This window comes from Equus przewalskii, chromosome 22 (genome assembly GCF_037783145.1).
Source record: "Equus przewalskii isolate Varuska chromosome 22, EquPr2, whole genome shotgun sequence".
Lineage (NCBI taxonomy): Eukaryota > Metazoa > Chordata > Mammalia > Perissodactyla > Equidae > Equus > Equus przewalskii.
Window position 1 is genome coordinate 13197452 of NC_091852.1, and position 13525 is coordinate 13210976.

The window sequence follows — 13525 nt, forward strand, 5'->3', positions numbered from 1 at the left end:
ATCTCATTGTGTGAAGCCCAAGTTTCCAAAGGAATGCTACCTTAAGGAGGTGTTGCTTGGTGTAGGATAGGCACAAATTATAACACAATCTATTACATGTATTATACATAATATGTAATATATCTATAATATAATATAACAATTTCACACTGTGGGTGATTGCAGATCCATCCACAAATGACCCAGACATTCCCCTCTTGCTGGGTTCCCCTCATAGAGGCCCCGTCTCCACTGTGAACTACTGCATTGCTCCTTGACAGACCCTTTGTAATGAGAGTAATGGCAGCTATGGACCAGGAATAGGGCTCTGTGCATGTATTATTGCATTTAATTTTCACAACAATCCTAAGAGAGAGGATTAGTCCTATTTTATAGATGAAGGTGCTGAAGTTTAGAGAGGATAACTTGCCCAAAGTTACTTAGCCTGTAAATGATCAGTTGTTCTGGTTATCTATTGCTGCATAACAAATCACCCACAAATTTAATGGCTTATAATAATTGTTTTATTATATCTCACTGTTTTGTGGGTCAGGAATTTAGGCAAGTCTCAGCAGAGACAGCTGTTCTGCATGACATCAGCTAGGGTGGCTTCACTGGGGCTAGAGTCTATTTCTGAGACAGCTCACCCACGTGGCTAGCAACTGGGCTATTAGCCAGGGTCCTTAGGTCTTGTCCATGTGGGCCTCTCCATGTGGCTGCTTGGGGTACCTTATAGCATGATAGCTAGGTTCCAAGAGTGTGTATTCCAGAAGACAAACAGTGGATGCTGCCAATCTCTTAAGGCCTGGTCCCAGAAACTGTCATGGTGTCACTTCTGCTACCTTTTTATTGCTCAGGAAGTCATGGAACTCTCCTAGATTCAAGGAGAGGGAACATAGACCTGACCTGTCATTGGTAGCAGGGTCAAAGAATTTGTAACCATGTTTAATCTACCACTGAAAAGATAAGAATCCAGATTATAGTCATGACATCATATTGCATCACAATTAGTATAATGTCAGATGCGTTTCTCAGTCATTGTATTTATCTCTTTGTATTATAGTGACTAGACCATGAGCTCGTTGAGGGCAGGGATCTTGCCTTATACACCTGGGGTTAGGCACAATGCCTACCTGAGCTAGTCAGTGATCCATAAATGTTGAAAGGATGAATGATGGAGAGCTGAGTTCCAGTCCTGGCTCTGCTTCTAAGCCTCTCTGTTAGTCCCAGCAGGATATTGAACTACTCTGGGCCTTGGCACCCACGCAGTAAAGTAAGGGGTTGGGATTAGATGATCCTAAAGTCTTCCTTTTCCCAGCACTACAATTGTATTAGTCTGCTCGGACTGCTATAACAAAATACCTAAATTGAGCATGTCAAACAACAGTTACTTCTCACAGTTTTGGAAGCAGGGAAGTCCAAGACCAAGTGCCACCCAATTCAGTTGCTGGTGAGGGCCCTCTTCCTGGCTTGTAGGTGGCCATTTCTTGCTGTATTGTCACATGGTGGGGAGAGAGAGGTCTGGTCTCTCTTCTTCTTAAAAAGACACTAATCCCATCACGGTAGCTCTACCCTCATGATCTCATCTAAATTTAATTGGCTTCCAAAGGCCCCACCTCCTAATACCATCACATTGAGGGTTAGAGCTTCAATACATGAATTCTGGGGACACACAAACATTCAGTCCATAACAACCATTCTACTAATCTACTCAAGATAATTAAGTACAAAATAAAGGAATTAAGATGCGGGTCTCCAGTGAGAGGAATCCAGGATTCAAGACACCTGAGAGTGAAAAGAAAAGAGTAGAGAAATGGGATTGTTCTCTAGAGAGATGGGGAGCAGACTTGAGGTTCAGATGCTAATACTTGAATTACAATGATGGCGCTTGGAATAGGGAGGAAAGAAGTTGGAGGAGGCCTTTCCAAAGGTTGAAGACATTGGACTTGGGAGCTATTTGGCCACAGGGTTGGGAGAAAGCTATAAGTCAACGTAGACTCCAGGTTTTGTACCTGGGTGACTAGCAGAATGCAAATTTATCTGACATCAGCAGTGGTTCCCAACTCTGACTATACAGAGAACTACCCCATGAGCTTTTTAAAAATATTGATGCCTGAGCCCCTCTCAAGACCAGTCAATTCGGAATTTCTAAAGATGGGGCTGGAGCGTCAATATTTCTCAGAGTCCCCCAGGTGATTCCACTGTGCAGCCAGGGTTGACAATTTCTAAACTAGAGTTAAAGACATTAGATTTCTGACTGCTATGGAATGATAAGAAGCTGAGGATCAAAAGTTGATAGCCACCAAATAACTTGGGGTATGGGTTGTATGGGACTTAGAATAATGGCTTCCTGAAGATGTCCACATGCTGATCCTCAGAAACTGTGACTATGTTAGGTTACCTGGCAAGAGGAATTAAGGTTGCTAATCAACTAACTTTAAGACGGGGAGATTATCCCAGTAGGTCCAATGTAATTACAAAGGTCCTTGAAAAGTGAAAGAGGAAGGCAGAAGAAGAGAGTCAGAGGCACGTGTGGCTATGAAAGAATAGTCAGAGAGATGCAATGTTGTTGCCTTTGAAGATGGAGGGAGGCACCATGAATCAAGGAATGTGGGATGCTTCTAGAAGCTGGAGAAGGCAAAAAAAAAAAATTCATTCATTAAGGAATTCTCCCCTAAAGCCTGCAGATAGGAATGCAGCCCTGTTGATACCTTGATTTTAGCCTGGTGAGACCTGTGTCAGACTCTGACCTACAGAACTGTAAGATAACAAATTCATGTTGCTTTAAGCCACTGTTTGTGGTAATTTGTTGCAGCAGCCTCAAGAAACTAATACAGGTGGCCAGTTCAGGAAGGCTTCCTGGAAGAGGTAACTTTTGATAAACTTTTGCAGGGACACTGTTGGTGGAGAAAAACTCTAAGAGGTAGATGTGGAATTTGAACCCATCAGAATTTTTTTTTTTTTAATTTCAAGGCTGTATAAAATCTACCCAGAATGTTTAAAATCAAAAGGCAGAGGAATGATACAGAATTATATGATTGTCACTAAATTCCCCAATGGAGTCAGAGGCAAGGAATTCTTGGGAATTTTTCTCAGTAATGTTACTTGAATTGTGATCAACTTCACAGACATAAAGGCTGATGAAACACTTGTTTTACTTGGGTTTTTAAAATCACTTAAGTCAGCAAGGAAACAGATAGAATCTGCAGCTTCCACACAGCTCATCACCGGAATGTAAATCAGGGCTTAATCTTCCTATCACTCTCCTTTAATCAGATCTGCAGACTCTGCTGATTTCTTTTCATTGTCTCCTCCTGATAAAAATAATTGGATAATCTCTCTCTCTCTCTCTCTCTCTCACACACACACACACACAGAGCAAAAAACCTTCCATATGTACATTTATTCATTAAAATACACTTATTGAGGATCTATATATGACATGAACGGTGTTAGGGAAACATCGATGAATGAGACAAGTAAGATCCTTGTTCTTACGGAACTCACAGCCTGGTGGAGAACACAGACAATAATCAGGCAATTTATAGTAGAGTAGAAAATATAGGTTGCTATGAGAGAACATGGACAGGGCAACTGATTCATTCTGGGAGTGAAAAGGGAGAAACACATCAGAGAAGGCTTCCTGGAGGAAGATAACTTTTAAGCCATTTATTGTCAAAGTATACTACCTGAATCAGCAGCATCAGCAAACCCTGGGACACTGTTAAAGATGGGAATTCTCAGGCCCATTAAGCCAGACCTGTTAAGCCTGAAATGCTGGGGATGAGACACTGAAATCTGTGTTTCAATAGATCACTAAGTGGTTCAGATACACCCTAAAGTTTGAGAACCATTGAAAAGCAGAGGATCCTACTTGGGCTGCACATCAGAATCAGCTGGGGCGCTTTTGCACTGAACTGATGCTGTGGCCCCACTCCCAGACATACTGATTCAGGTCGTCTGTGATGGAGCCTGGGAATAAGTGTTTTTAAAGCCTAGGCTGATTATAATATAATTTTAATGTGCAGTCAGGGTTGAGACCACCTCTCTAAGCTGACAGCTGAAGCATGAGTTAGCCAGGGAGTGGAGGCTAGGGAGAGGGCAAGAAGGGTGTTAGAAGGAGATGTGCAAAGGCCCAGATGTAAGAGAAAGCCTGAGGTAGTCTATCTGGGGACCTGATAAGACTAGAAAGTACACACAACAAAACTCTAGGGCTTAAAATAAGGTTCATAGCTATGAATTGTTTATTGCAGTACTTCTCAAACTTTAATATGCACAGAATTATCTGAGGATCTTGTAGAAACACAGACCCTTATGCCTTAGGAAGGTTTAATTGCCCCAGCTTCCGCTGAGCATACACATCAGAGAGTGGATGGAGACTGCAGAAGGATGCATCTATGCATCAGCCCCAGGGCCAACATAAGGGCACCCAGTTGGGGCGAACTGCAGATGCCCGTCGCTGGGTGGGTATGTTTTGCTGGTAAGGAAGAAAGATGCAGCCTAGCACAACCTCCCAGCTTGCTCTTCTGATTATTTTCCATCAAGGTCGTACTGCTTTTGGTAACACAGTCCCCCACCCCCACCCCCGCCTTCAGTCCGGCTGAGTACATCCCCTGGCCAGGCCAGCAGAGCCAGCTCATTAACTGATCGCTGGAGCTCTCTGTAACGTGCCAGCCAGCCAGGGGGGCGCTGGCTGAGGAGAGGGGCTCTCCCGGGGCCTCTTTCCCCCTTGTCCCTCTTCCCACCTTGCCTGGCTGACAGTGTCGGTGCCTGCGGCAGAGCCTCCCTCTGCAGCAGCCCCTTGCTCTTGGCTCGCACTTCTGGGCGCTGTCCATGGTTGCAGCATCTTTCGGCGCGCCACGTCAGGAGGCCACAGCGGGGCCCTGCGATTGGCCGAGGAGCCCCTCGCCATCCCCCCAACATCCCCGCCCCTGCGCCCTGGCCTCAAGCTTCAGCCCCGCAGGCGCGTGCCAGCCAGCGTGCGGGCCGCGCCCCGGGGCTCCCGGGAGTCACACCCACTTTCCTTATTAGGGCAGAGTCGGACGGCCTGAGCGGGCGGCGGGGCGCGGGGGTGGGGCGGAGAGCCCTGGGACGCGACAGCCGAGGGCGCAGCCACAGCCTCAGCCGCCTCCGAGCGGTAGGAGGGAGCAGCCAGCCGCGGCGCCCTGGCGGGCCACTTTCCCGAGACCCTGCTCTTCTCGCCAGGCGGGGATCTTCCTCCGCGCCCTCCGGGTACCCCCGGTCCAAACCTCTCGCAACGACATGGAAGAATTTTTGCAACGCGCCAAGTCTAAACTGGTAAGTTGAAGGAGCAAGGCTGTGTGTGTGAGTATGTGTGTGTTTGTGTGTGTGCGCGCCCGCGGGCATGTGTGAGCTGATCGAGAGGAAAGGGCATTGCAGCAAAGGAGGAAGAAACAACTTTGCCACTTAGTTGTCAGGGTGTGCAGGCTGTCCTCTGGAAAGAATCTCTGGAACTCTGGTGCTTACAGCAAGCAGTCTGTCTCCATAATCCTCCCCCACAGCCAAAGTGCCGATCTGGAGGTGGTCGTGGCCTGGCTGAAGTTGGGTGCCGTGTGTCCAGTTTTGGTCCCTTTGGCCTGAGGTTGGAGAGAGGCAGATCCAGTCAAATCTGCAATTTGCTCCTGAAGGCTGGAGGATGAATGGGTGTGGCACTCCTTGAGAAAAAGAGCTCAGCCTTCTGCAGATACAGTACGCGTAAGTGTAAAAGAAAAAGAATAATCCCTTAGAACTGCACTTTAGCTGGAGGGGGTGGCAAAACGTAAGTGAGAAAATCACGGTGCCGACTAGGAAGGAAGCGTGCGAATGCGCAGTTTACCCCAGCATCCCTCACACAGAGCTTGCTCCAGTGCAGGAGTTCGGGATATTCTAGTGTGAACCGAGTCTCTCTGGTCCCCACTCAGATCTCGAACTTGGGGCACAGGCAGAAGGGGAAAGCCCCAACTGTTGCTGGTGATGTGGGGTTTGTCAGACTATTGTTCTCCTGGGAGGAGACCGGCATGTTGGTCGGCTGTGTTTAACCTACCGCTGTCCGAGGAGCGAGTGGTAATTTCAGTGTGTCTGTTGACAGTTGCTACACATTCTGGAACAACAGATTCCAGCAGTTTCCTAATTCCAAATTGTTTTGGCTCTCCAGCAAAGCAGTAATAGACATAATGGAAATGTTTCTGTTTCTGCACTTAAAAAAAAAAAGCCTCTGCCCATTTAGAAACAATATCTTTAATGAACAGTGAAAGCACCTTTTATGGGCCTGGCATAGGAGCGAATGCATAGTTTATGATGCTTTTAACCTTTAAACCTTCGTAGAAGCCAAAATACAAACTCTGCATTAAGGTGAGGTCTTAATCACAAGGCAGGGTGTTTGCAGGGTTGTTACTGTAACTTCTTTACCTCGCACCACAAGGGGAGTGCAGACACCACAAGGGGAGTGCAGACGGAAGTGTGATTCTTAAGAGGCTTTCACTGTAAGTATCTTTAAAAAGACCACTAAGTTTATTAATGCTAACATAATTACTTTGTTTTCTGCTATAAGCCTCCCAGAGAGTTGAATGTTTGTGGGGATTTCGGAATTGAGAAAGTTTGTGATCATTTTTGTGTTTATTGCTCTCTCTCCCATAGTTTTACCTGAGCACAGGAAAGAAAATACTGATCGTGGAATCTCCCTTGCATTTCTGATAGTATAAGTATGCTCTTTGTTCTTTACCTAACAATGAATGAGAAATGGTCATAAAGGAAGTCAATTTTGGCAACTTATTTTTGTTTTTGTGTGTGCGCGTGTGGATGAAAATGAATGGCAATTGACAATAAATGCGGTTTTAGACTGCACCTGTGCCCCACTCCTGTAACATTTGTTTTAAACAATGAGCATTTAGATCGTGGGGTCTGATGTGAGCAAGAGGCTTGTCTCATTTTTGATGAGCAATTGCTGGGATGGGAAAATTCCCTATTTCAGAGTAATCAGTTGAGTAATGTGTAAGTTTATTTACCGAGTCCCTTCATTAGACGAGCAATTGCTCTGCATCATTAAAAAAAAAAAAAAAAAGAAAAGACAGGAAAAAGAAGAGGTTGTTTGAAATGCTGTTCTCAGTTTCTTGCTTTAGCCAGAAGAACAATTATGGCTAATTTTATTTTTTTCTTGGAATAGATTTCTTGTTAGCCATCACAATTAGCTTTTCATATTCAGCCGCAGCAAAGGTGTTTTGGTCACTTATAGTGTCACATTTCCCCTGACAAATTACATTTTCTAGGTGAATAAAATGTTTACTTAGTATGCAACATTAAACTATAGTAATAGATAACCTTTTGCTTTAGAGGATAGATAACCTTTTTGGGGGAGAAAAAATTGCATCAATAATTAACAAATAATTAATCATTTGTGAGAAGTTTATTCATAATAAAATAGTAGGATTTTTAAAAATTAGGCTAATGCTTGGGAAAACATTTTAAGGAGAAGAAAATTATCATGCTAGTTCTCACTTAAGGCTTATTAGACCAGAATTAGGTAGAATTTAGGTGTTATGTTTAAGCTATTTTCCATCAGGCATTAATATAGACTTATCTATATGATACCTAAAAAAGGTCTAATTGGCAGGTTTTTGCCAGTTGTCCTCTTGCTTTGCTATTCTTCAGGCATGGTATATATATTTTAATGCTTTGAAATAGTCAATGTTCCTCCCAAAGTCTTAACATAATCTCATCATCACTGGTGCCTGCTAATTCCAATAGACCAAAGGAATTTTAAATTGCAAAATGCAATTGCTATTAGCCACAGATAAAATCTCCAGTAATCAAAACTTTGGAGAAATTGTTTCTGTTCCTCTGCCCTCTACTAGGAGCATCTATTATTCATCTCTCATTGGGAGGAGAGAAATAGCTCTCTATTCTAGGCCAGGCCTTTGGGTAGAGCAGAAATCTTGGAAGGGGAAGGGATATTTTTGAATTTTGGTCAAGTAGTTTGGAGCTTAATTCTGTAGAAATTGGGAGAACACTCTCTCAATTCTGTTTTTCATCCCAGTGTGGTCCTGCTGGTCCTCTAATTGAGGCAGATTCACTGATATAATCCTATTTCCCCTTGTTCCTAAAGCTCTCCTTCCAATACCCACCCTTCATTCCCGAGAATACTGGGTATTTATGAGAAGTGGCAAAAAACTGTGGCCTCAGAGGGATCACCCCTCCTGGTGCTCAAATGCTCCCCTAGGGCACCTGCCTCCTGCCTGGTTAGGACAGGCTTGGGTGCCCAAAGCTTCTTTGTAAAAAACCTCCTCTGAAGGTGGAGGGCAGAAAGGGGAGTGGTCGCTCGTGCCAAACACGCTCTCCAGAAATGGTGCCTTGTTGACAAATAGAAACTGACAAAAATGGAATCGACACAATTCTTGTTAAAGCAATCGAGACAGTAGTGTCAGCATATGAAAGCTAGACCCTCAACAACACAGACTGTCATCAAATGGTGATGCTTCTTACCTGCGTTCACGCCCCCGACGTGAGAGCCCAGTGATGTTTCTGATCTGGACACTCATTGCTAGATCTAGAAATGAGGGGGAAAACACATTTTTTTTTTTCTCCTGTCAGTGCCCACCTGGCTTTTCTTCCACCTGCGCATTCAGACCTGGAATAGGAAGGGAGATCAAATTTTCTAGTTCCAGGACAGTCTTTAAATTTTAGCCATGCTTTCCATTTTTAGTTATGCCATTTCTATGGTGGTGTCTTAGTCATTCTCAGTTGTACCATTTCTGTGGTAAGAGACGTTGAAGGAGGGTAGGGAATGAGGGCCCCTGCCCTAGGCTGTGATTTGGGAAATGCCCTCCAATTTCATAGTGGCCAGCTCAGAAAAGTATACAGGCTAAGATGGCCTCATGATGGCAGTAAGTGGTCCAAGGTCCCGTGAACTTTGGGGAAAAAATTTAATTAAATGAGGAATCGGAGCCCTGGGGCTCTGGCTGGGAGGCAGCCAGGGTCCCCACACTGGGTCAACTGGCTGCTGAACCTCTCCCACTGCCCACACCTCCCCAGCTGATGCAATTCAAGCAGCTAGTCATGGGTGGAGGTCACTGCAGCTCACATGCGCTACGACGTGGGTCATGAGTCAGCCTTTGGTATGTGGGGGGGGGGGCAGTGTCAGCTGCCACTGGAAGGATGCAGAGCACATCACCGTCCCAGGAATGCTGTTTCAAAGAGAGGGTGGAGAGAGGGTCGCCACTACAGTTTGGGGAATGCACCTGCCACTTCGGCCGTGACAGCTGCAGATGGAGGGCTCATTTCTGTGGTGGGTTTGGGTCAGTATGTGGACTTCTATAGAAGAAAAATTCTGGGTGATCGAAATGTTAACTCATACTCTGTGGGATGTGGCATGGGGACAAGAAAGCACATTCAAAGCTCTAAATGAACAAGCACATTAGAGTTGATAGAGGAGATAGGGTTTAAATAAAGAAAGAAAAACCCTGCATTCTTCCTGATTTCCTTCATAGGAAGAAGGTCATGCTTGTCAATAAAAAGCATCTTTAAAGTGAGTGCTCCATACCTTTTAACGGGCCGCTGTGGTAAGGACTAGTAGTGATGGAAACGCTGGCCTGGCAGTTTCATTTGGGGAGCTGAGCTCCTTCTGATCACAGACCACGGGAGCAGCTCCCTCCCCACCATAAGGGAGGGAAAGTGCACTTGAAGACTGTGCCTCTTGCCAGAGCATTCAGGAGCCGGAAATTCAGGAATCCAAGCCCTTCTGTGAATGTGATGCCACCCCCTTAGGGACTGATGAGATGAGCCCTTGATTGCTTTAGTCCTGGAGTCAGCTCCATTTCTCACTGCCTGGAGCTTTCAGACCAAGAGCTGTGGATTGTCCCAGCCCCAAGGCCTTTGGAGAAGAACCAGACTTTTCAGCATAAATTCCAGAGTGGGCTGATCTGCCTCCAAGGTAAAGAATTGGTCACTGTCATTCAGACAGCACCTTGGGTCCACATGGGAGCACATGTGTTCAGGTGGTCAAGGACACCGTTTACTCAGTCATTTGGGGAATATTTTATGTTAACTAGGCAAAAGGTGAGAGCTTTGGTATAACCTGTTTGTTTCCATGTAGCTTTTATTGAGGCAGATATTAACAGCGTTTGGGGTTTGGTGCGCCAGTCTGGGGAGCTCCTGTAAGCAATGGTGACTTGCTGATGGAGGCATTGCTCTTCTTACACCTGTCCCTCCTTGGAGAGCTAGTTGAGCAAAGAAAATGGGGAAGGAGGAATACCTGAGTCTGGATGAAGGCTGCAAATGAGGAAAGAGCATCTGGGGACCAGAGAGAGAAAGTGCACGGTGTTGTCTCCGTTATTGATTCTTCTTGAACCCTCGGGTTTTTGGGAAAGTCATGGAGTTTGGTGTCCTCTTTGAAAAGAAACTGGGGAGCGGCAGGCCTGCTATATTCAGGAGGCAGCATTCACGTGGACTTTTATTGACTGGCGCCCTCTGGGTTTGTGCAGTACGCAGCCTGTGCAATCATATATGGCTGCCCTGCCACATATCCCAGAGCAGCCTGCTCAAAATCTCTGGCAATGTCCCAGATCCATTTCTACCTGAGCCCTGTGCTTTGGGCTTTGGTTTCCTGGGAAAGGTAATCTTTCTTCTTAAGAGTTCTTGAGAGGTTAATTGGACACTAGATTACCCTGAAAAATCAGACCCACAAAGTCTGAGTTAGGAAAACTAAGTTGATAACACAGTCTTGCGTTTTTAATCTGAAAAATGGGATAGTGATGCCTACTTTACAGGTTTGTTGATAAAGCCAAAATAATGTGCCTACAGCTCTTAGCACAAAACCTGGAACGATGACTGCTTCTCTCCATTTGCCCCGAAGCTGGTCCTTTTTTTGCAGTTCCTTATCTCAGTGAATGGCATCGTTATTCATGCAGTTTCTCCAACCGGGAGCTTTCTCCTCCTCCATCCCTTCCCCACTGCTATATCCCAGGCATCTTACGTCATCCAGATGACTGCAACGGTGGGCTAGCCGGTCTCCTGCAAACTCTCTCACTGCTGCCACGGAGATCACTGTGAAAGCATCTTCCACAACTCCCACCCCTCCCTTAGAACTTCATCGTCACTTTCTACCGCTCTTAGGAGAACAGACAACACTCTTAACATGACCCTGGGATCTGGGCCAGTCTGCTGTTCAACTTCTTCTGGCTTTTCCGCCTGCTCCCCTTGGCTTAAATAACTGCTCCTTCTTCAGATTAGGTGAAGAAGAAGGGAAGCCTTTGCTGAATGACTGCCCCCGCCCCAGTCTAAGTCAGGTTTTTTGATGATGTTTTTAGATCACTTATCTCAGCTTGTCATTATATGTCCATTGGGCACGTTTGTTTGATTGGTAGGCGTAGAGACCTGGGTCTCTGTATGATTTTTCTCACCATTGTGTCTCCAGGGCTTGGTGCAGTGCCTTGTGTTCAGTAAGTAGGTTTTGTTTTGTTTTTTCTTTTTGCAATTAATCATGCCATATTATCTTTAATTAAGTACAAAGACCCTTCCAACGTGTCACTTAGAGATCATTTCACCCACTGCTCTGTTTGCCTGGCAGTCTCTCGTGTCTCTCTTCAGCAATGGTGAGACGATAATGTTTTCCTCAGGGAAGAGAAAGCCGTCGTTTGCTGTCTTTGCAGTAATGAAAATGTTGGAGAGCCAAGTGGCAAAGCTGTTGCCGTTGGCGTCTTTCACATGGACCACATCAAAAGAACCAAGATGTCTCTCACTGTTGGTGATCGCACCAATTCTTCCCAGCTTAGCACCTCTGCTCACCATACACAGGTCACCAGTGTCAGACCTGATGAACTTGCTAATCTTGCCAGTCTCCAAATCGATCTGAAAGGCATCGTTCACTTTGACGAGGGGATCCGGGTAGTGGAATGCGTGAGCATCCTCGGTCATCAGATGAGGAATTCCTTTTGTGCCCATAAAGATCTTTCTCACTTTGCGCAACTTGTTCTTGGCCTCCTCAGGTATAATACAATGAACAGCAAAGCAACACTTGGTGTCGTGGATCAGACAGAAAGTCTCCCTCGTCTTGTCAATGCTGATGACGTCCTTAAAACCATCAGGGTAGGCTGTATCGGTTTGGACCTTGCCATCAATCTTAAAGAACTGCTGCATGAAGATCTTCCTTACTTCTTTCCTGCCGGGGCATACTTAAGTCTGTTCTTTAAAAAAAGATGAGGGAGAGGCATTCTCTCCGCTTATAGGGACCAGTTGATGGACAAGGAACAAACACACAGATCAGTTTATCCAGCATCCAGTGCTTTGGAGCTGCTATACACTTCAGATGCTTCTTGGGACCATGAGCCGTGACTGTGCTAAGCACAAAAAGAGCGATGTGTTTTTAGAATGAATGAAGCCATAAGGCAAGAGTCTTGCACAAAGCATCACACATTGTAGTGGCTCAAATATGAATAAGTGGATGGTCAGGTGCAGACTCCTAGAGATCCGAATCCGAAGAAGGGCTGGCAACAGTATGCAGGAATCTAGGTTGGTTTAGTAGAAGGTGGGAAACATTAAGGTCAAGGAGCGCCAGACAGCACTTTGCACATGGTGTGTACTTCATACAAATTGTTACTTCAAAGTAACGGGGCTAGTTTTTATGCATGACTATTTGGAATCTGTAAATATTGGTTGAATTAAAGCACGAATGGGTTGGAGAGAGGCAGAGGAGGGGAGTGGGGCCTCTGCAGAACCACATTGGGCAGATCAGCAAACAGAGTGGGACTGTCAGAGCCGTAGATCCTCCGTTGTGTGGTTCAAAGGTGAAAAATTGGACTCGCCAATCCCAGCCACTACAGCAAGTCTGCCCAGCCTGTTCTGCTGCCTCTGGACCAGTACTGATGTCATGAGAGAGACTGGCGGGGAAGCTTTTCAGAGTCCTTAAGAGGAAAGGTGAAGGCATTCCTGACTGGCCTCATTAGTATTTCTGTCCAGCCCTGGCACTGCAGACCTCATGCATGGGATAAACCTGGTCAGACCGCTCGTCCAACCAGCAGGACTGTTTGTGGTAGAGCAGTTCATGGTCTTCCACTTCATCTAACTCTTTGGGATGTGGTCAGACTTTTCCAGGTATTCTTATGAGCCTGTGCTGCAAGAGTCTTTTTGAAATGATAGATATCTAGAAAAATTGCATATCTTTGACTCCATGCATTTGCTATTCTTTGCTTTGGCTGCCAGGAAGCTCCAAGCTATGTTGGTGCTTAATTTCCTTGGGCTAGTATTTCTGAAATAAATTTTTCTTACTTTTATTGCTTAATTTCTATCTTTTTATACTTGTTTTAATGTTCTTTTGCTTTAATGTGTATGTATCTCTTAAATAAGTGGCTTATCCTTTTTGGACACCAGTATTTTATAATAATGTATGTGATCTTGAATATATTTTGGCAACAGGTCTGGTCTAGTTCAGGGTTCCTCTACTCACATTTGGGAATTAGCTTTTTTAGTAACTGAGACTATTGTGTGGGGGCTTCAAAACAGGTCACTGAAAGTAGACATCCACACCATCAAAAGTGTACTGTGTTCACATCCTTAA

General features: G+C 45.2%; 1 protein-coding gene across 8 annotated transcripts in view; it reads left to right on the forward strand.

Annotated features, from left to right (window-relative positions):
- The first annotated feature begins 4856 nt into the window (after positions 1-4856).
- Positions 4857-13525, forward strand: part of PRUNE2 (prune homolog 2 with BCH domain) — a 242626-nt gene continuing 233957 nt past the window's right edge. For 4 of the 8 annotated variants that reach the window (XM_070590657.1, XM_070590659.1, XM_070590660.1 and 1 more), the window contains exons 1-2: positions 5020-5277; positions 11958-12057. In XM_070590657.1, coding sequence (XP_070446758.1) covers positions 11968-12057 — 90 coding nt within the window. In that variant the 5' untranslated portion in view covers positions 5020-5277; positions 11958-11967. Of the gene's footprint in view, positions 5278-5408; positions 5695-11957; positions 12058-13525 lie in introns of those variants that run through there. The other 4 variants (XR_011531762.1, XM_070590658.1, XM_070590661.1 and 1 more) reach the window with 3 other exon arrangements.